This window comes from Dendrobates tinctorius, unplaced genomic scaffold (assembly GCF_039654945.1).
Source record: "Dendrobates tinctorius isolate UK_male_01 unplaced genomic scaffold, ASM3965494v1 ptg000034l, whole genome shotgun sequence".
NCBI lineage: Eukaryota > Metazoa > Chordata > Amphibia > Anura > Dendrobatidae > Dendrobates > Dendrobates tinctorius.
This window is the reverse complement of record NW_027361702.1, coordinates 10,285,431-10,309,733: the sequence shown is the minus strand read 5'-3', so window position 1 is coordinate 10,309,733 and position 24,303 is coordinate 10,285,431. Positions and strand designations below refer to the sequence as shown.

General features: G+C 44.2%; 1 protein-coding gene across 4 annotated transcripts in view; it reads right to left on the bottom strand.

Moving 5' to 3' along the window:
• Window positions 1-24,303, bottom strand: part of LOC141087528 (diacylglycerol kinase eta-like) — a 293,759-nt gene that overhangs the window by 242,254 nt on the left and 27,202 nt on the right. For all 4 annotated transcript variants that reach the window (XM_073573095.1, XM_073573091.1, XM_073573094.1 and 1 more), the window contains exon 2: window positions 7,273-7,486. In XM_073573095.1, the coding sequence (XP_073429196.1) occupies window positions 7,273-7,464 (192 nt within the window). In that variant the 5' untranslated portion in view covers window positions 7,465-7,486. The remainder of the gene's footprint in view (window positions 1-7,272; window positions 7,487-24,303) is intronic.

Genomic DNA, 24,303 nt, shown 5'->3' with positions numbered 1-24,303 from the left:
GGAGTTATGACTGTGCAATTGAGTTGATGCCTGGGTGTAAATTTCCCAAGGGTCGGCTTTTCAACTTATCTGTACCCGAACATGATGCTATGCGATCCTATATTAAGGAGTCGTTGGAGAAGGGTCATATTAGACCATCCTCGTCACCGTTAGGCGCTGTTTTTTTTGTGGCCAAGAAAGACGGTTCATTAAGACCGTGTATTGATTATCGTTCCCTTAACAAGATGACGGTTAAATATCAGTACCCGTTGCCTCTGATGTCTGATTTATTCTCCAGAATTAAGAGTGCCTGCTGGTTTACTAAGCTTGACCTCAGGGAGGCGTATAATCTTATTCGCATCAAGCACGGGGATGAATGGAAGATGGCGTTTAATACTCCAGAGGGACATTTTGAGTACCTGGTGATGCCTTTTGGGCTCTCTAATGCCCCTTCTGTCTTCCAGTCCTTTATGAATGATATTTTCCGAGACTTTGTGGATAAGTTTTTGATCATCTATCTGGATGATATTTTGGTCTTTTCTAGTGATTGGGATTCCCATGTGGAACATGTCCGGACTGTGTTTCGGATTTTGAGGGAGAATTCCCTGTTTGTTAAGGGATCGAAGTGCCTCTTTGGTGTACAGAGGATTTCATTTTTTGGATTTATCTTGTCTCCACCGACTATTGAAATGGATCCGGCCAAGGTACAGGCCATTTATGATTGGGTTCAACCTACTTCTTTGAAGGCTCTCCAGAAGTTTTTGGGTTTTTCTAATTTCTATCGTAAATTTATAAGTAATTTTTCTAGTATTGTCATCCACTGACTGATCTGACCAAGAAGGGAGCTGATGTGCTGAATTGGTCTCCTGAAGCTGTCTCAGCATTTCAGGAGCTTAAGCGGAGATTTTCTTCATCTCCAGTTTTACGGCAACCTGATGTCTCACTTCCATTTCAAGTGGAGGTAGATACTTCTGAGATTGGTGCAGGAGCTGTGTTGTCCCAAAAATACCCTGTGACTTCTAAGATGAATCCCTGTGCCTTCTTTTCTCAAAAGTTTTCCCCATCTGAACGCAACTATGACGTGGGGAATCGGGAATTGTTGGTCATGAAATGGGCATTTGAGGAGTGGAGACATTGGCTGGAGGGAGCTAGACATCAATTCGTGGTCCTCACCGATCACAAGAATCTGATTTATCTGGAGTCGGCCAAACGCTTGAATCCTAGACAGGCTAGATGGGTCTTGTTTTTCACGCGTTTTAATTTTGTGGTCTCTTTTCTTCCAGGCACTAAGAATGTTAAGGCAGACGCCCTTTCTAGGCGTTTCTTTGCTGATTCTCTTAATGTGACCGAGCCTACTACTATCCTAGGTGAGGGGGTATTTCTTTCTGCCATTTCGCCCGATTTGAGACGTGCCCTGGAGGAATTTCAGGAGGATAACCTGAGCGTTGCCCTATGGGAAGATTGTATGTTCCTGACCAGTGGAGAAAGAGAGTGATGTCTGAAGTTCATTGCTCCGCATTGGCTGGTCACCCGGGTATTTTTGGTACCAGAGATTTGGTGAGTCAGTCGTTTTGGTGGCCTGCCTTATCTCGTGATGTCAGGAATTTTGTACAGTCCTGTGGGACTTGTTCTTGGTCTAAACCCTGTTCTAGTTCTAGTGGGTTGCTGATGCCCCTGCCGGTGCCAAAGAGGCCATGGACCCATATCTCAATGGATTTTATTTCTGATCTTCCTGTCTCTCAGAGAATGACTGTTATCTGGGTGATTTGTGATAGATTTTCGAAGATGGTCCATCTTGTACCACTCCCAAAGTTGCCATCTTCCGCTGAGTTGGTGCCCTTGTTTTTACAACAGGTGGTTCGGTTACACGGGATTCCTGAGAACATTGTGTCCGATAGAGGGGTCCAGTTTGTTTCCAGATTCTGGAAAGCCTTTTGTTCCAATCTGAGAATTCAGTTATCCTTCTCCGCGCTTCATCCCCAGACCAATGGGCAGACTGAGAGAACAAACCAGACCCTGGAGTCTTATTTAAGATGTTTTATATCTGCTGATCAAGATGATTGGGTCTCATTTTTGCCCTTGGCCGAATTTGCGCTGAACAATAGAGCTAGTTCTGCCACTCTGATGTCACTCTTTTTCTGTAATTTTGGGTTTCATCCTCGATTCTCTTCAGGGCAAGTGGAATCTTTGTCCTGCCCAGGTGTGGACACTGTGGTTGTGAGAATGCAGCAGATATGGGACCAAGTGGTGGATAAGTTGTCACTCTGTCAGGAAAAGGCCCAGCGTTTTTCCAACCACGTAGGACCATTGGTCCCCGGTTTAAAGTGGGTGATATGGTTTGGTTGTCATCTAAGAATATTCCTATGAAGGTTGCATCTCCAAAATTTAAGCCAAGATTTATTGGACCTTATAAGATTTTGGAGATTCTTAATCCTGTTTCTTTTCGATTGGCTCTTCCAGTTACGTTCAAAATCCATAACGTATTTCACAAGTCACTGTTGAAGAGGTTTGTTGAGCCAGTAGTTCTTGTGGCGGCACCTCCTGATCCTGTATTGGTTAAAGGCAATGTGGAATATGAGGTAGAGAAAATACTGGATTCTCGTTTGGCTAGACGGAGAGTCCAGTATTTGGTCAAATGGAAGGGTTATGGCCAGGAGGATAATTCTTGGGTCTCTGCCTCTGATATTCATGCCAATAAATTGGTTCTTGTTTTTCACCGGGCCCATTCTGATCGGCCTGGTGGCATGGATGAGGGTTCGGTGACCCCTCCTCAAGGGGGGGGTACTGTCATGAACTCATTTTCTGCTTCACCAGTTGAGAGTTCCCCTTCCGTTCTCTCTCTGGTGGTGACAGGAGGTAGTGCTGTTGGTTTAAGTTGGAGTGATCTGCCACCTGATGAGGAAGATAACGATTGGATCTCTGGAGTATCAAGACTGGATATAAGACAGCTGACGCCCTATCCGGGTGCTGGTGATTCAGTCTGCTTCTCGGGTCCTGGACTTCAGCTCTCTTCCAGTCTTCTCAAGTTAAGTTTGTTTTTTGCTAATGTTCACACTTGCGCTTGTTGGTCAATTCTGTTTTTTGTGTAATCAGCTTGCCCCTGCTGGGGCTATGCTGAATTTCCACTCCTATTAATCAGTAGTGGCCAATCTTCTTTTTGTTCCTTATAAGATTGGCCTCTTTTTTGCTCTGTCTCAGAATATTTCAGAGTGCTGATATAGGTTTAGAAGTCTAGTGACTTCAGGGTTAATTTTGCTATCAGAAGTGTTGGACAATATTTTTTAGTTTTTTTTGGCAGATTGCAGACAGTGTCTTTCCTTTCCTGTCCTTTTTAGTTAGCCGGGCCCCATCGTTTGCTCAGCCTATTTTCCTGCCTTTGTTTGTAATTTCATCTTGTTTCACCGTCAATACATGTGGGGGGCTGTCTTTCCTTTGGGGTCTGCTCTGGGGCAGTTAGTTTTCCTCTTCTCCTGCTTTAGGCTTATGTAGCTCTCCGGTTGTGACGAGGCGTCTAGGACCATCGTAGGAACGCTCCACGACTGCTGCTAGTTGTGCGGTTAAGTTCAGGGATCTGCAATCTGCATAGTTACCAACTTCTCTGGTTTTTTGAGACTTAGCTTGTTGTTTATTTTTTCCTCCTCGGTGACCCATTCATAACAACTGGATCATGACAGCACCCCCCTCTCAATGGGGGCCGCTGGACCCCCAGGTTTCCCCGGATACCGAGCATGAAAGGCCCGGACCACCCAATCTGCATGGAACAAGAGTGCCGGTGCCCAAGACCGGTCCTCCAGACCGTAACCTTTTCAATGGACCAGATACTGAAGTGAACGGCGGAGCATCCGAGAATCCACGATCCGTTCCACCACATACTCGGTCTGCTCATCCACCAGAACAGGAGGCGGACGAGACAGAGAGGCCCCTGAGGAAGACACCCACGGTTTCAAAAGAGCCTTATGGAACACATTGGGGATCTGCCGCGACGGGTGCAAGCGCCTGCCAAAGGCAACAGGATTAACTACCTCAAAAATTTCAAAAGGTCCAATAAACTTGGTATCCAGCTTAGCAGAAGGAATCCTTAACCTTATATTCTTAGTGGATAACCATACCTTATCCCCAAGTAAAATTCCGGCCCCACCGGCCATCATTTATCAGCAAAAAATTTATACTTGCCCTGAGCCTCCCCAATGTTCTTTTGGACCTCCCCCCAGACCTCCCCCAACCGAAGAATGGCAACATCAGCTACTGGACACCCCAAATCCAGCCGAAAAAATTCACTAAAATGATGGTGAAAACCATAATTGCAAAAGAACGGGGAAGTATCAGTGGACTGATTAATACAATTATTAAATGCGAATTCTAGCAACGGTAATGAAGAGCACCAATGATCCTGATCGGCCTGGTGGCATGGCACCATAAAATCCGCTCCAAAGATTGATTGGTCCTCTCAGTCTGACCGTTGGTCTCAGGAGTAGGAACAATCAGACGCTGCGGTCTTCTGGCTCCTCTCTGTTGTGCTAACCCCCTGAAAATACTACTAAGGGGCACAGGATGGTGTACATTATACAAGAATGTAGGCCCAAGATAGGAGACAGTATACCAGGATGGAGGAATTGTTATAGGATGGCGAACATTATAGCAGATAGGGACCCAGGATGGTGGACATTATTACAGGAGGTGGGCAGGACAGGGGACATTATTACAGAAAGGGACTCAGGATGGGGGACATTATTACTGGAAGGGACTAAAAATGGGGAACATTATATAAGGAAGAGGCCAGGATGGGGGACATTATTAGAGGATGAAGGCCAGGATGAGGGACATTATTACTAGAGGGGACACAGGATGGGAGACATTAATAAGGAAGGAGCCAAGATGGGGTACATTATTACAGGAGGGGGGCAGGATGGGGGACAATATTACTGGAAGGGACTCAGTATGGGGGACATTATATAAGGAAGGGGCTAGGATGGGAGACATTATTACAGGATGGGGGCCTGGACAGGGGACATTATTACTGAAAGGGATATAGGATGGGTACATTATTACTGGAAGGGACACAGGATGGGGTACATTAAACCAGAAAGGGGTCTAGGATTAGAGACATTACAGGATGGGGTTCAGGATGGAGGAAATTATTACTGGAAGTGACTCAGGTTGGGGTATATTATACCAGAAAGGGGCCTAGGATGAGAAAGATTATTACAGGAAGGTGCCAGGATTGGGACACTATTACAGAAAGGAGCCAAGATGGAAGACATTATTAAAGGGTGAACATGTATATTTTTATAGGATCTAGAACACTACAAAGGCACATACATCTGACCAACATGGAGGTGGGAGCCCATGTCTATCTTTGCAGCGGGGCCCTTGGGACTCTAGTCACGCCACTGGTAATAGGAATTGGTCTGTCTGTCCTATGGGCAGACTGACATTCAATGTTATTATTAGCGGAACAATCAGAATAGTCTAACAGAAATTATTCTGCTAAAACTGTACATTTATTTCTAAATATAGAACATTCAAACATACCCCACAAAAAGACGACAAGAATTAGTGCAAAGTTTGCAAACATTAATAATTTTGCTTAGTGGTAAATGTTTATTTGCTATCCTCCAGCAGTGTGAAATGGGCTCTCTGCATAGTACCGGATAGTTACTCTGCAGGTCCCTTGTGTGATGAGATGCATGATCGCAAGGAATCGCACCCCAATAGCAAAGGTCTTAAGTGATGTGTCTGCTCAGTGAGGTCTGACCCTATGCCCGTCCCGATGGTGAGGTGCTCAATCTAATGCCACATACTGTCCGCTATATCCAACCTTGACCCCAAAGTAAAAGTAATGTTTTAGGGGATTTATTTCTGTCTCTATATGGGTTCTTCTATTCATCTCGGAGGTGCTCTAATTGTCCAACCAAAATATTAAAAAAATAATCATTGTTTTAATTTTCATTTCATAAATCAATAGTACACATGAAAATAAGCAACTCTGTAAAATGCCTTATCAGAGAATTTCACTTATTTCTCCTTCTGGACTGATCTTTCATTCAGGGGTAAAATCTGTAAATTTGTATTCAGTCAAGACAGGTTTTTCCATTACTGAGACAGAAGATGGTGGTTGGCGCTTGTAGAATTCTATGTAGATGGAAGTGGAAGGAGCAAGACAGCTGCTGTTCTTCATAGAACTTTATAAACACCAACTGTCATCTTCTATCTGAGTAATGGGAAAATATGTCTTCATTGAAAACTGATTTTTCCTGGGAATTGAGAATTTTGAGAGTGAACGATCAGTTCAGAAGGTGGAAAAAGTGGACTTCTCTAATAAGCTACATTATAAAGTTTCTTATCTGCACCTATACTATTGATTTATGGAGAAAAAATTTATTGAAACAACAGTCACTCCTTAACAGTGCAGGGGTCACAACTAAGGAGCCGCAAATCATCCCTCACCATGAATATTTGTCCTGAGATGACACATGTAGATGTCTTATTAACTAATAATAACGGACAAGTTACATAATCTTTGGAGCTAAAGCAATTTACCATCTTCCTGAGGAACCAACCAGGTCCCCATGAGTTGGGAAGGGGAAAAATGGCTATGAAAAAGTCTACCTAGGCTTTTGCCCCTTCGGAATTTAATTTCTGGTCTCTCAGATGGGATTTTTTTGTAGCTACTCAATCATTCAGAACAGATTTATGTATTTAGAAATTATATTCCGGACTCCCAACGTTAAAGGTTGTAATATTTCTTAGAACCCACTTGTTCTGGTTCTAGCTGTTGTATCAAAAATCAACAAGGAGGAGTGATCAACCCAGAGGATGCCATGCTTTTTATGTAAATTAATTTGGAAAAGCATTTTTTATAGGGGTTGTCCACCTTTGAGGGACATTTTTTTTCTTACTTAAATATATGAACAATCGTTTTTGTAAATAGGTTTCATTACATTTTTTGCATTGTTTGCCATCCATAGCCTCCTTGTTGCATCCATTGCTGCAGAATGAGTTGATTGAGAATACATCAGTGAATTAATTCTGATGGTCCATTGGGAGAGTATAAAACTTTTATAGTTATAGTTTTGACTATAGAGCACCTCAAAGTTGGACGTGCAGGGGAAAAAAAGAGCATGTAAGAGCAAAATGGTACAAAATCTTTAATAAAAGCTAAATTGAAAAATAATTTTTAACCCTAAATACTTACATTCAAATAAAACGAAATGTCCCCAGAAATGGAAAACCTCCTTATTCATACTGTTTATGCACAGAAATCGCAACTTTAATGCTCTTGGTTCTTCTTACCTTACTTCGAATTTGTCCTGATGTGGAGACCTTACGGATGAGTTTGTGGGATATACCCTCCTGTTCTCCTTCACTGTCAGAAGATTCCTCTCCAGTGGTCTCGGTTGTGGGTATCTTGTCTGAGTCAAGGGATGAGACTGAGTCTCTCGTCGGTCTTTGAAACAAATCATCTGGAGTTAGCTTCTGAGCCATGACTTGAGAACTTGAATTTTACCTATGAAAAATAATAGCCACAATTAACTTAAAAAGTAAAGAAAACAATGGTGAGTAATTACTTAAAGCGAACATGTTGTAAAAATAAAAGGCATCGATAAAATCAAGCCTGTGTACCCCTGGGAGCAGTCAAAAGAGTGTGCTTGCCTATTTTCATGTCTCCTATAGCGTTGAATGGAGCAGTAGTACACATGCTCGGCCACCACTGTATAAACTACTCTGGGCCACTAGGATAGTTGATTAAAGGGAATGTATCATCAGAAAATGACCTATTGTTTAAATCAAGTTTTTGCGTCTGCAAAAGCTGAATTTTTTTCGTACACAGTGGGACTTGACAAATTAAAAAAATACATCTGACATAAAAAATTATTTAAATTTATTGAAGGCACAATCAACTTTGCAATATACAATATCAGAGATATTTGGTTCTTTCTCCTCCTGCACTGATCTTTCACTTTCATATGTAACATTTGTCTTTAGCAAACACAAATTTTCCCACACCTAAAATAAAAGATGGCATTGGTGCTTTTAAAAATCTATGAGAAGCGAGAGGCGGACACAAACATTCTGCAGCAAGTTCTCCTGAAGCGGGAGGAGCGACAGGCAGACACAAACATTTTGCAGCAAGTTCTCCTGAAGTAGGAGGAGCTAGAGGCAGACACAGACATTCTGCAGCAAGGTATCCTGAAATCACAGTTACACTTTAATGTTTTTTTTATGAGAAAAGGTGTTAAATGGTTCGATTCATCTTCATTCTTTAAAAGCAAACTGCTCCCCAGCATCTATCTTTCTGCTGGCCAGTGGCTGGACATATCTCTCTTTGAGAATCTACCTCCAGAGTTTACTGTAAATATAAGGGGGGATTTCCAGTGTGAGACATGTAGATCAGAAAAGCAGACAGTCAGTCATTATATGTCTCACACTGGTAACACCCACTTTAATTTATATTAATCTTTTGAGGCAGATTCTAAGAGAGATCTACGCCCAGCCCATAGATCCTATCAGTTCATTTACATATTAAGAAAAATGTGCATTTCTCTGGAATAAGACATTGGATCGCAAATATCAATGTTTCATTTTATCCAAATCTTTATAACCTGTATGTCATATACACTGCTTAGGAGGATTGATCCTACTGACACATGCCCTTTAAAGTGCTGGCCTAAAAGCGGTTGTCCAGTTTTTCATAAAATTACCCACATGTGTGAGCAGTAGCCAATCACTGGGCTCAGCAGTAATCAATGAGCCTAGGTAATTTCTGCAGCAGTCACGTACTGTAGGCAGGAAAATATTGCAGAAGCAATGTCGGGGACAGGCAGCAAAAAGGATGATTTTGTTGTTTTCAAGCAGAAGAAACCTTTGGCAAAATTTAATGCAAACCTGGAAAATTAATTTCATTATCTGTACATTATTCCTAGCTATATGGAACTGTGCAAACTCTTTATTACTGTATATAAAACATAAAAAAAACAATTAAAGGTCTAATAATTTCAATGAAATGAGAAGACAAAGAATATATGATACAGTGTATCAACATCTGAACATTCTGTAGAATTTATTCATCTGACATCCAGACAGGAATTATTCCACAATCACCTTATCACAATCATAATGCGCTATAAAAGGATTGTAAACCCCTTATCTGTAGGAAAAGCATTATACATAATATTGCAAGGAATCCTAACAGTATTCTACATCCAGGCAGATTACAGACAGTATTTGTCCTTCTGCTCGGTGTTACACAGCAGTGTCACCCAGAACGAAAAAAGTTCCCGGGCTACAGTGTGTGCGGCAGATCTGTCAGCTTTGACCCACATTTGTGAGTATAGTCATGAAAACAAAGGCCGCGGTTATGCAACTAAGGACGAGGGTAAGAAGTGCACTGCTCATGCAAAGAGGAACCGTCGTTTTAATTTTTATTTCATAAATCAATTGTACATATGAAAATAAGAAATTAATTGAATCGCAGAAATCGGCTTCTTTCTCCGTGTCGACTGATCTTTCATTTCCCGGGTAAAATCTGTATTCAGTGAAGACAGAATATTACATTACTGAGATCGGATATAACAGCTGTTACTGATAAGATTCTATGGAGAGGGAAGATGTGAAGAGGAGGAAGAAGCTGAGGTAGAACTCCCCCCTCTACTTAGGATCTTATCAGTAGTAGCCACAATCTTCTGTCTCACTAATTTTACAATTTGTCTTCACTGAATACAGATTTTTGAGAAATTTGAGACTTAATTATCTATCCAGGAGGAGAAAGAAGCAGATTTCTCTGATAAGATATATTACAAAGTGTCTTGTTTTCATTTGTTAATGATTGTTAGGGGGGTGTGGTAATAGCAGGTACACAGGATGCAGTGACAAGACGTGAGACTGAGTTGTACTTTGGAAAGCAACTTTTATAAATGGGAGCCGCTAGGGCTATGCTAAGCAACCAAAACAAATTACAGTAAACAGCAATTGTCCTCGCAGGGACTCACTTCAGCCAAACACTATAGAAGAGAACACGACTAACCCGGCAAAGGCCGGTTACTATAGGGCCGCGGTGTGGCCGACTACGGGTCCTTAGTTACTTTAGTGAACACTTATCCGTTCTGGCGTCCCTCTGCATCTCTGAAGAAGCTGCTTTGGCGTCGCAGCCGCTGGGCCCAGCTGCTGAATATCTGGCGTAGTCTTCGGGCACTCCAACGCCCAAGAGGAGTAGGGGCACAACAGGCCCTAGGTGAGTCCTTTGATGAGGTAGCCCCCTGGGAAGGCAGCAGGGCTCCGCTTGTTAGCGGGTTAAGGGAGACTCGTCTCCAAGCCGGCGTGTGTCGCAGTTGCGAGGAGTGGCGGTTGGTAGGCCACGTGCACGGCCTGGGGCTGTGCAAAGAGTCTCTCTGTTAGCGGGGAGCCGGCTCCAACTGCCGGCTGCAGTGGGGTGATGGCAGCTGCGGGAGGTGATGGACAGGCCGCAACCGCGGGCTGAAGCGGAGTGGCAGCGTCCGCGGGCGGCAGCAGGCAGGCTGCATCCGCGGACTGGAGTGAGGCGGCAGCTTCCGCGAGAGGCAGCGGACAGGCCGCAACGGGCTTGAGCACAGCGGCAACGGCCGCGGATGACTGTGGGCAGGTCGTGACTCCGGATCGGAGTGAAGTGACAGTCTCGTCGGTAAGCTCTATGTCTCCTACCCGAAGGCCGCTGTAAATCTCCCCTCTGCTGTTGGCCTCCTCTCTGGTCACTGTTTGTCGCTATGGCTCTCTCATGCCCCCACAGTCTCTTGCTCTGTGTCTGCCGTGCTGTTAACTGACTCCCCTGCGCACTCCCTGCCCCTTTTATACTCACCTCTCCCCTTGCTGTTCTGTCACTCTCAGCCGTCCACCTTCCTCCTTCGCCCCCCGGGTAGTTTCCTTAGGAACCTAGATGGCGGTCCCCCTGGTTCTGGCAAGGACACTCTGCGGGGGCCCTCCTCCCTACAGGGGCACACTGGGGGCATTATTATTTTCTAGGGGGCAAAATGTGGACACTGTTTGCTAGGGCATTTGAACATATCATTAATATTTTCTAGGGGGCAATTTTACCATGTAGAAGGTACAAAGGAGGCATTATTACTATGTAGGTGGCACAGTGGCGGCATTATATGAGGAGCGCTGTTTTTGTGGCGCACAGCAGGTGCAGTAATAGGGGCACATACGGCAGAAGCGGCTCAGTACTCGGGCATCAGCAGGGTGAGGAGTTTGTGCATGCTGGGAATAGATGGGACGGTGCAGGAAATGTGAGAAGTCAGATGTCGTTGCTGTAAACTCAATTTGGAGATTGAGCAGTTGTCGTGTCGGTCTGGGCAAGATGGAAAATATGGGAAAAACGAAAGGCTCCATCAGAAAAGATGTCAACTATAAGACACTATCTGTAACTCTACTGTATTCTTTTACATGTTCTGAAGGACAAATATCTACCACTATATGGCGGTAATATCAGTGCTGGTCTTTGCAGAGTGATTTATGTTCAGTAACAGCACGGTCATTTGTTGAGGTTCCCCTATACCCACTATTAGGGTCCGCCACTGTACTTGTAAGCCTGGTTAGGGCCCCACTCAGACGTTTTGCCCCTCTGAACTGAACGACTACCTACACCTCTGCTTAAAGGAGTTGCTCAGGTTTCTGATAAAGGTCTGCATTCATTCTATGTGACCCCATATTTCTGAATTCTGACATGCAGTGCGCACATTCTCAGGATTCACCAGCATTGCCAGTGAGCCCGGGCAGTCACTTGACCACAAGTATGTCACTAGATGTGCTCGGCTTCTCTGAATTCATTTGTGCCGTTAGAAGCCAGACACATCTGGTCAGAATGTGATCAGAAGTATACAAATCGTTCACTTCTGACCAGATGACGGCCTGTTCTCACTGGCAATACCATAGGATCCTGACAGCATGCGCACTGCTTACAGCTAAGGCCCCTTTCACACATCAGTTTTTTGCCATCGTCACTATCCGTCAGCTCGACGGATCGGTCGCAGATTGTGAAAAACTGATGCGACGGATCCGTTTTTTCGACGGATCCGACTAGCGGACTGGTAGCGGGCTGGTATTTGTGGCCTGGTGTGGGCAATACCCATGGCCCCTTCCCAGGCTATGAATATCAGCCCGCAGCTGTCTATATAGCCTTTACTGGCTATTAAAATAGGGGACCCCAAAAAAGAAATGACATGGGATGGGATCTCCCTATATTTTATAGCCAGAAAGGCTACGCAGACAGCTGCAGGCTGATATTCATAGCCTAGGAAGGGGCAATGGATATTGTCCCCCTCCCCGGCTTCAAATACCAGCCCGCAGTCTCCCCAGAAACGGCGAATCTGTACGATGCGCCAATTCTGGCACTTAGCCCCTCTCTTCCAACTGCCGTGTAGCGGTGGCATATGGGGTAATAAGGGATTAATGTCACCTTGCTATTGGAAGATGACATTAAGCCAAGTTAATAATGGAGAAGCGTCAATAAGACGCCTATCCATTATTAATCTTATAGTAAGAAAGGGTTAAAAAACACACACACCCATAACAATAAAGTATTTTAATGAAATAAAACACGACAGTTTTTCATATTTTTTATTGTACGCCTAACCCATTCGAAGCCATCGATCACCTGCAAAAAAATTAAAAAAACAAACCAACAATATACTCCGTGTCTGACGTAATCCCATTAATAACGATTGTCCCAAGATGTGACAGCTCTCCACAGGAGATCGTCGTGGGACAATCGTATTAATTGGATTATGTCGGACGCAGGGAGTATATTGTTTGTATATTATTTTAATTTTTTTCAGATGAGCGAGGGCTTCAAGGATTAGGCGTAGATGGTGAGTATGAACTATATATGTGTGTGGTTTTTTTTACATTCAACACATTAGCCGAATGATGGGACTACTACTGTCCCGTCATTGGCTAATGTGTCAATCACTGTCACTGTAGCAGGCATAGCCGTATGGGACTTGTAGTTCCATTGGATGATGCCTGTATACAAACACACGCAGAACCCCGCACAGCCCCGGCAGACCCCCGCACAGCCCCGGCAGACCCCTGCATACCCCTGGACCCCCCACACAGCCCCGGCAGACCCCCAGACAGCCCGCAGACCCCCGCACAGCCCCGGCAGACAGTGTCTGAGCATGCTCAGTTTAAATCGCCGGATTCTGTCATTTGACGGATTACAACGGATCCTGCGCCCATAGGCTTCCATTCTAGCAAAAATCGGACAGCGATGGATTCGTCGCTGTCCGATTTTTCGACGTAGACAAAAAACGTTCCTATGTCCATTGTTCCCGTCCGACGGACAAAGAATTTCATTGCAATCCGTTGCTAATACAAGTCAATGAGAAAAAAAAACAGATCCAGCGGCATTCTACGAATTGCGACTGATAGCAAAAAACTGATGTGTGAAAGGGGCCTAAAGGGTCCGTTACACATAGCAATATCTCTAGCAATATCGCTGTAATGTCACTGGTTTTGTGACGTAGCAGCGATATTGCTAGCGATATCGCTATGTGTGATTCTTATCTCCGACCGGCTCCCCCGCTGGTTATCGCTGATCGCGCGAGAACGTCCTGGACCATTTCTCGTCGGGCGCTTCCTGCTGGGCTTCCTGTGCAGCAGTGCTTCCTGCTGGGCTTCCTTCCTTCCGACGCGTGGACGCGGGCGAGAGGACGTCAGGATCGCCACGTCTGACAGGTAAGTAGCGACCCCCGACCCCTGCTATGTCGCTGGTGAGATCTGCCTGTGTGGCAGCTCACTAGCAACCACTTAGCGATGCATCAGCGATCCATAACGTTGTCGGGATCGCTGGTGCTTCGTTTAGTGTAACGGCACCCTAAGATTCAGAAGTCTGCACGTGACGGCAGACTTTTATCAGAAGACCGGACAACACTTTTAAGTACTGCAGTGTATTAGCTTATCCTCTGCATTGATAGGCCTCTAGTTGCCATAGCAACCATTTGACACCACGCAACAGCATCATGGGGCGCAGAATGAGTTGACAGAGGGAGAAGTCTTCTTCTGTCAACTCATTAAATGACACAGTTACTAATGACTATGTCATCTATGAAGTAACATGGAAGGATTGCCTTTAACTCCGGTCCCAGCATTTGCCATAGGATCTCGGCCCAAGCTGTGGTGTACAAGTGCATTCTGATGCAGTCATTTTCTCTTCATCAGAACGTATGTACAGTATGTGTTCATCTAAATGTGAAAAATGTGTAGTCTTGAGCTTGTGTTCTCTCTTCACCTTTGTCAAACTGCAATGAAAAAAGTATTGGACCATCTAGACTTAAAACATCAAACAAGAGGACACAAAATAGTATGTATTATGCCGTCTAAACAAAAGTCATACGTTTTCCGGCTGCGCTCACCAAAACAAGGATCTATTGCTCTATTTTCTGTACCTTCTATGTTTCTAGATTGAAAATTTATCAATCACTGATAAACTCTATTTTATCATCTCAGAATTGACATGACATGCTGAAGCTTTTGATGTTACCACACAAAGTGTCCACATTTTTGACAAGTCTCGGTAAGAACTGGAACTATTTGATGGCTACCATTTTTTAGGCTTTAAGATAAGGTGACATTTTATAAGTTCCAGCTTTGTCTCAACATCAGTAATTTCATTTTCCTTTTTACTAGGTTTGTTTTATTCTGAGCAGTATGTGAATAATCGCCTAACCAACGGGTCTCCTAACGTAACTGTACCAGATCCGTCACTAAGAGCATCAAACCTTAGAGCAAGATATCCACACTTCTACTGACACAAGGCAGTCATACAGGCCCGTATATTTTATCTCTTACCATTCGCCTCTGGTTAGGTAAGAAGCCTTCTCGAAACATTTGGATAAAGTATGTGTCACGACTGCGGCCGCAGACACGGCCCAGCAGGCGCCTCCACGCCGATGGCGAGGGGGCGGGCATCCCCCTGGGATGCAATATGGACCCTCTATACCACAGAGGGGGACCCAGGCCTACCCGAACTAGGGAAGGGCAGCGACTGGGATTCTGGGGCAGCTGAGCATGTGGACAAGAACACGTAGGACTTGATGACACCGCACAACTTCAGGTATAAATAAAGTAAAGTTTACTTAAAGCAAAGTCACAGTACATAGACCAAACCAGAACACACGAGGTCATCAGGACATCAGGACACACAAGGTCATCAGGACATCAGGACACACGAGGTCATCAGGACATCAGGACACATGAGGTCATCAGGACATCAGGATACACGAGGTCATCCAGACGCAGGCAGGACATCAGGGTCACCCACAGGACATCAGAGTCACCGGCAGACATCAGACAGGAGTCGTTTGGTTCTGGACATCCAACATGACCTACAGGCACCACCGCAGTCATCCAGCTCTAGGCTCCAGGCAGCGGTCATCAGGTTCCAGACTGCGGTCGTCAGGCTCCAGGCATCGGACCTAGGAAGGAACTCAAGCGTGATGGTACTAACACCGCAGGATTGCTGGGCCTGTATGGAGCTAGAACCGCATGGTAGTCAGAGCACAGCATAATAGATGCTCAGCAGGAACACCGGTTGCAAGAGTCTCAGAGTCACTGGGTGTGGGGCTCCAAACACAGAGGGATTCCAGGAACATAACACAGCATACAGTTCAGACATAGTCGGGTAAGGGATAGGTACAGGATCAAGGATTCAAGCCTGGATACACCGCCTCCAGGCCAGGGCGAATTTAGACGGGGTCAGGTACATGACAGGTACAGGATCAGGGATTCAGGCCCGGATATACCGCCTCCATGGCAGGGCAAGGGAACAGGACAAAGCAGGAATCAAGGCAGGGAATTTGGTACCATAACTGAGACAGACGAGGTCCACAGACACGAGACATACATGGCAAAGTCCAGGAGCTTTGTGAGTAGCTCTGGCCCTGCCCATAGGCCAGAGTAAGTTTATAAAGGAGCTGCCCCTCAGCAATTGGCTGGGGACAGCATTTCAAGTACACACACTAACCCTGATAAAAGCAGGGGCGGTGTGGCCGCGCACACCTTAAGCACACACAGAAACCATTGCAGCACAATCAGTGCAGGAACTGCAGCTTAGAGCACCTGGCATCGTCTGCAAGCCTAGACACACGTGGAAAGTCATGCACCAGCTGCAAATGACCTCACAACCCACTGACAGCTTCCACAGCGGCGACCAGGGACCGCACATGTGAATGTCAAGCAGCAGAGCAAAGACCTAATACCACATGTGCAGCAGAGCAGCAGAGCAGAGAACTGAGCAGGCTCCACACAGGTAAAAGCCAGCAGTATCCCAGCTCAATTAGGGGGAAAGGAGTAAGGGGTTAAAGCAAAAAACATGCATTGTCACGCTGACAATCAAATACAAACAGAACGGCGTGACAGTATGGTAATAACTATTTCGCACAGCTTGTAACGTTCTGAAGCTACTCAATTCCCATTAAATACAATTAACTTTTGTCAACTGAACATTCAACAAACCAACTGATTTGTGTTTTGGGACACTGACTGTAACTAGTACAAATGCTTCAAATGGTTAATTTTGTTAACCCTTTCATTGATGTAAAGGATTTATCCTGACATCTGCTCCATAAATTGAAATCTAACAAGGGAAGGAATTATTGAGGACCTGTCACTTGCCATTAATAAGTAATTGTTTTAGTTAGTCTTAGTTCCACTGTTTTCCTGAATCTGGTACTGTTTTTTTTGTTCCTGTGCCTGTGTTCCTGAGATGTGGCCACCTCTTCCTTGTACATAAATCTAGTTCTGTTTTCCGAAGGGGCATAATCCTTACCTCTTCTTGGTGAGTGTCTTCATGAGGATCATGCCTCCTTGGCTAACTAAACTAAATTCACAATACAAAAAAGAGGGAGCCATATGTAAAGAACAGAGAAGATCAAGGACAAAAAAATATTTAGGAGAACAGTGACATTAAGACCAGGGACATACATTCCACATTTATGGAAAGTTATAGGTCCACTTTAAAGACTTGTATTCTTTACCCCCCAAGTAACAATCCTCACAAATTAAACAGCTGTGCTTTCTTTATTTCAGCTACTGTCCCACTGACCATAGCTATATAATTAGCATATTGTATTGGCTAGTAATAAGTGGGGCAGCATGGAGAAGGCCACTGGAGAAGTTGCCCCGGGCTGCCTATGAAGAGAGCAGCCGATGAGTTTGTTATCACTATTTCTTTTTAGAGCACCATTGATTTCCTAGTATTGTACATGAGGATGGGTCACATACAAAATACAGATATAAATTACAGTGAACTAGCAATGACAGAGCGGTACAGATGGAAGAGGACCCTTACATTCTACTGGATAATGGGAAAGCAGACAATAGGCTGGGAGGTTGCGGCAGCTCCGGTGGTGGTGAGGTGGCGCCGGGATTATTGCAGGCTGTAGGATTTATCGAAGACATGGGTTACCAAGTTTCATCTGAAAGTTCCAAAACTGGTGTATAATCAGATGTGTTGGGACACAGAATTTCAGTATATGGGGGATACTCGGAAGACATCTTGGAGGCGACTGGGTGAGGAATAAATGAGTGTGGAAGAGAGAAGAAGGTCTTGAGTGGACAGAGATTTTGTTTTGGAAAGTAATGGAAGATTAGTTCAGAGACATGGTGAGCAGGCAGATTATGGACGGCTTTGTAGGTCAGTGTTAATAGTTTAAACTGGATACATTGGGGGAAATGGGAGCCAATGAAGGGATTTGCAGAGGGGAGAAGTGGAGGAAAAGAATGGGGAGAGGTGAATTAGTTGGGCAGCAGAGTTAAGGACGGACTGGGGAGAAGCGACAGTGTTAGCAGGGAGGCCACAGAGGAGGATATTGCAGTAGTCCAGGAGGGAGATGATGAGGGCATGCACTTACATTTTAGTTGATTCAGGGTATTGAGGAAACAACAGATTCTGTAAATATTTTTGAGTTGGAGGTGGCAAGAGGTGGAAAGAGTTTGGATTACAATTTGAAGGATAGGGCAGAGTCAAGGGTTACTCCGAGGCAGTGGATTTGCAGTACAGGGGAAAGTGTGATGTAATTTATTGTAATGGAGAGATCAGGTAGGGGTGTTAGGTCAGATGGAGGAAAGATGATGAGTTCAGTTTTGTCCACATTGAGCTTTAGGAAACGTGGTGTGGTGAAGGAGGATATAGCTGATAGACACTCTGGGATTCTGGACAGCAGAAAGGTGACGTCTGGGCCAGAGAGGTAGATCAGAGTATCATCAGGGTGTAAATGATACTGGAAGCCATGGGACTTTATAAGCTGTCCCAGGGACACCAACAAAGAGAGGGTGAAATGAGAAGATGTTGTGGGAGTGGGAGATGCTAAATGCGTGGTCGGAGACATCTGAGGAGATCCAGGCGACGGCAAGGTCTTTAAAACCAAACAAGGGAGGATTTCTAGCAGTAGGGAATGGTTGACTGTGGTAAAGGTAGAGAACAGGTCTAGAAGGAGGAGCAGAGAGAATTATCTGTTAGCTTTGGCAGTAAGTCATTGGTAATTTTGGTCGGGGCAGTTTCGGTAGAGTGGTGAGGACAGAAGCCAGATTGTAAGTCATCAAAGAGTGAGCTAGATGAGAAATTGATGCTGTTTGATGGGTTTGGAGGCGAAAGGGAGCAGCGATTTGGGACGACAGCTGGACGCAGAGGTCGAGGGATGTCTACTTCGGACTAGGAGTGATTGTGGTATGTTTGAAAACAGAAGGGAAAGTACCAAAGGTTAGCGATAGGTTGAAAAGATGGGTTAGGCCTGGGATAAATGTGATGGAGAGGTTGAGGAGGAGGTGGGATGGGGTCAAGTGCACAAGTGATGATGTGCTATTTACAGAGATAAGTGAGCACTCCTTCAGTGATGGTGAGCAGAAGGATAGTGGTCTGTTACAAATGATCAGTAAAGATTTTCCTTGCTTGGGTGACCTTATTTTTGAAATGTGGGGCGATGACTTCTGTAGACATGAGGGAAGTCGGAGGGGGCAGTGGAGGGTATTAAAAGTGCTGAATAGCTGTTTGGGGTTGTGGGATAAAGAAGATAGAAGTGTTGTGAAATAGACCTGTTCTGCAGAGGTGAGGGCCAATTTGCATGTGAAAGTTAGTGTTTTGAATGCAGTGAAGTCTTCTTGCCAGTGTATTTTCTTCCAGCGTTGCTCTGCAACACTGGACACTTGCTGAAGCTTTTAAGTGAGGTTGTTGTGCCAGGGTTGTCTATGGATTCATCACACTCTGCCATGCAGGAGAGGGGTGACCGAGTCAATAGCTGCTGCCAGTGTGGTGTTGTAGAAAACGGTATTATCTGTGTCATGGAGTGAAGATGTGGAGTATAGCGGCTGTCGGAAAGCGTGTAAATGTAAGATTTCTGCGGGGGTGCGCTAGTTTCTGGACATGGGGAGCAGGTGAGACAGGGATTAGAAAATGAGTAGATGGTTGTCAGAAAGGGGGAAAGGCTACCATGTCATCCACTTCTGTGTTCCGCATAGGCAGCAGCAAAGATAACAAGTTCAGCGGTTAATGAACAAACTCAGAATTGAATCATTTGTGCTGTACTGCACGATTCAGGCTTCATTCTTTACCAAGTACTACTTTTAAATTATTATACCTTTTATAACACTAAGGGTTAGGGTATGGTTAGCGAAGTTACAGCTAGGGTTAATGCTTGAGTTAAGCCTATGTTTAAGAATAGTGTATTAAAATTGCTACATAAAACAATATTAAAAAAAGGCCTAAAGTGTTGCCACCCTTGAAATTGTTCCAGAAAATTAAGTATTTCTCCCAGAAAATTATTGCACTTAAGCATCTTTTGTATACACGTTTATATCCTTTATGTGTATTGGAACAACACAAAAAAATAGAGAAAAAAAGGAAAATAGAATATAATATCACAAAAAAAACCAAAATGGGCTGCACAAAATTGATGACACCCACAACTTAATATTTGGTTGGACACACTTTGGAATAAATAACTGCAATCAATCACTTCATAGGACCATCAACAAGCTTCTTACACCTCTCACCTGGAATTGTGGAGCACTCGTCTTCTTTTGCAAACTGCTTCAGGTCTCTCATATTTGAAGGCGCCTTCTCCCAACAGAAATTTTAAGATCTTTCCACAGGTGATCAATGTGATTTAGATCCGGACTCATTGCTGCCACATCAGAACTCTCCAGAACTTTATTTAATTCCATTTCTGGGGGGCTTCGTGAAGGATGTTTGGGGTCATTGTGTTGCTGGAAGTCCCATAAGCTAGGACGCAAAACCAGATTTCTGACACGGGGCTCTACAAAATCCATTGGTAGTCTTCTAATCTTCAGATTTCATAATGGCTTGCACACAATCAAGGCATACATTGCCAGTGGCAGCAAAATAACCCCAAAACATCTTTGAACCTCTGCCATATTTGACTGTAGGAACTATGTTCTTTTCTTTGTAGGCCTCATTCCGTTTTTGGTAAATAGAATGATTTGCTTTACCAAAAAGCTCTATCTTGGTCTCATTTGTCCACAAGATGCTTTCCCAGAAGATTTTTTTTTTTGGCTTACTGAGGTATAGTTTGGCAAACAGAAGTCTAGCTTTATATGTCTGTGTGTCAGCAGTGGGGTCTTCCTGCGTCTCTTGCCATAGTGTTTAATTTCATTCACATGTTGACGGATAGTTTTCGCTGACACTGATGCACCCCGATCCTACTGAACATCTTATATTTCTTTGAAACTTGATTGGGGCTGCTTATCCACCATCCGGACTATTCTGCTTTGCAACCTTTCAGCATTTTTTCTCTCCATCCATGTAAATGGAGATTAGCTAACGTGCCATGGGTTGTAAACCTCTTAGTTATGTTGTGCACCATGGACAAGGGAACATCAAGATCTCTGAAGATGGACTAGTAATCTTGAGATTGTTGATATGTTTCAACAATTTTGGTTCTCAAGTCCTCAGACAGTTCTCTTCTCCTCTTTCTGTTCTCCATACTTAGTGTGACACACACAGAGACAAAATGCGAAGATTGAGTCAACTTCTCCCCTTCTTATCTAGTGTCAGGTGTGATTTTCATATTGCACACACCTGTTACTTACCAGAGGTGAGTTTGAATGAGCATCACAGGGTTGGACCAAAGTTATTTATCCACTATTTAGGAAAGGTGCCAACAACTGATTACCCATGCAAGACGCCAACAGTAATAGTGACTAAAGTAGCTCATCACACCAGTGTCGTAGTCATTTGAGACTAATAATCACAATCATGGCAACTGGTTTATTAATGTTTGTATAGGTCCATGGCTAAAAATAAGTTGTTCAATTTTGTAAACTAAGCCAGGGCACTGTAGATTACTTTTTAAAGCACCGTAACAGCTTTAAAAAAAAATTCCAATGCACCCCACCACTGCAATATGCAGTGGGGATAAAAAGCAGTTAGTCAACCACCAATTGTGCAAGTTCTATCACTTAAAAAGATGAGAGAGGCCTGTAATTGACATCATAGGTAGACCACAACTATGAGAGTCAAAATGAGAAAACAAATCCAGAAAATCACCTTGTCTGATTTGGCAAGACTTATTTTTCAAATTATGGCGGAAAATAAGTATTTGGTCACCTAAAACATGCAAGATTTCTGGCTCTCACAGACCTGTAACTTCTTCTTTAAGAGGCCCCTCTGTCCTCCACTCATTACCTGTAGTAATGGCCCCTGTTTGACCTTGTTATCGGTACAAAAGACAGCTGTCCACAACCTCAAGCAGTCACACTCAAACTCCACTATGGTGAAGACCAAAGAGCTGTCAAAGGACACCAGAAACAAAATTGTAGCCCTGCATCTGGCTAGGAAGACTGAATCTGCAATAGGCAAGCAGCTTGGTGTGATGAAATCACCTGTGGGAGCAATAATAGGAAAATAGAAGACATACAAGACCACTGATAATGTCCCTCGATCTGGGGCTCCACGCAAGATCTCATTCCGTGGGGTCAAAATGATCACAAGAACGGTGAGAAAAAATCCCAGAACCACACAGGGGGACCTAGTGAATGACCTGCATAGAGCTGGAACCACTGTACCAAAGGCTACCATCATTAACACACTACGCCACCAGGGACTCAGATCCTGCAGTGCCAGATGTGTCTCCCTGCTTAAGCCAGTACATGTCCGGGCCCATCTGAAGTTTTCTAGCGAGCATTTGGATTATCCAGAAGAGTATTGGGAGAATGTCATATGGCCTGATGAAACCAAAGTAGAACTGTTTGTTAGAAACAAAACTCATCGTATTTGGAGGAGAATGAATGCTGAGTTGCATCCAAAGAACACCATACCTAATGTGAAGCATGGGGGTGGCAACATCATGCTTTGGGGCTGTTTCTCTGCAAAGGGACCAGGACAACTGATCCATGTACATGAAAGAATGAATGGGGCCATGTATCGTGAGATTTTGAGTGCAAACCTCCTTCCATCAGGAAGGGCATTGAAGATGAAACGTGGATTGGTCTTCAGCATGATAATGATCCCAAGCACACCACCAGTGCCACAAAGGCGTGGCTTCGGAAGAAACATATGAAGGTCCTGGAGTGACCTAGCCAGTCTCCAAATCTTAACGCCATAGAAAACCTTTGGAGGGATTTGAAAGTCTGTGTTGCCCAGCGACAGGCCCAAAACATCACTGCTCTAGAGGAGATCTGCATGGAGGAATGGGCCAACATACCACCAACAGTGTGTGTCAACTTTGTGAAGACTTACAGAAAATGTTTGACCTCTATCATTGCCAACAAAGGACATATAACAAATAGAGTTGAGCGATACCGTCCGATACTTCAAAGTATCGTATCGGATGGTATCGGCCGATCTTTAAAAAAAGTATCGGTATCGCCGATTCCGATACCGGAAGTCCCATTCAAGTCTATGGGACTTCCGGTATCGGAATAAGAAAAACCCTTTCCTGCCCTTGTACAGCCTCTCTGGGGTCTGTACGGGCCTTTCGGGGGGCTGTGCCGGCCTGCCAGGGGGTCTGTGCAGGCTCCGGTGGTCTGTGCCGGCCTGCCGGTGGTCTGTGCAGGCTCCGGGGGGGCTGTGCCGGCCTGCCGGGGGGCTGTGCCGGCCTGCCGGGGGGCTGTGCAGGCTCCGGGGGGCTGTGCCGGCCTGCCGGGGGGCTGTGCCGGCATCGTCCGATGGGACTACAAGTCCCATCGGGCGATGCCTGCTACCATGACAGTGATTGACACATTAGCCAATGATGGGACAGTAGTAGTCCCATCATCCGGCTAATGTGTTAAATGTAAAAAAAAAAAAAAAAAAATTACATGCTACATACATACAACATGCATACTACATACATGCTACATTCATACTACATACTACATACATGCTACATTCATACTACATAAATACTACATGCAACATACATACTACATATATACTACATGCATGCTACATACATACTGCATGCTACATACATACCACATATATACTACATACATACTACATGCATGCTACATGCATGCTACATGCTACATACATAACACATATATACTACATGCATGCTACATACATACTACATGCTACATACTACATATATACTACATGCATGCTACATACTACATGCTACATACATACTACATATATACAACATGCATGCTACATACATACTGCATGCTACATGCATGCTACATACATACTACATACATACTACATGCTACATACATACTACATATATACTACATACATACTACATACATACTACATGCATGCTACATGCATGCTACATACATACCACATACATAACACATATATACTACATGCATGCTACATACATACTACATGCTACATACATACCATATACATACTACATGCATGCTACATACATACTACATGCATGCTACATACATACTACATGCTACATACATACTACATATATACTACATGCATGCTACATACATACTACATGCTACATACATACTACATATATACTACATGCATGCTACATACATACTACATGCTACATACATACCACATACATACTACATATATACTACATGCATGCTACATACATACTGCATGCTACATGCATGCTACATACATACTACATACATACTACATGCTACATACATACCACATATATACTACATACATACAATACATTCATACAATACATACATAGACATACAGTACATATAACATAGAGTAACATACTTACCAATACTTGTCACATTGTTCCCCGAAGCCATTGTCTTTTCCGGAATAAATATTAACATAACAAACCACAAAAATACTCACCCACGATCCGAAGCAGTCCACGAGTGTGTCCCACGACGATCTTGGGTAGAGAACTGCAGCATCAG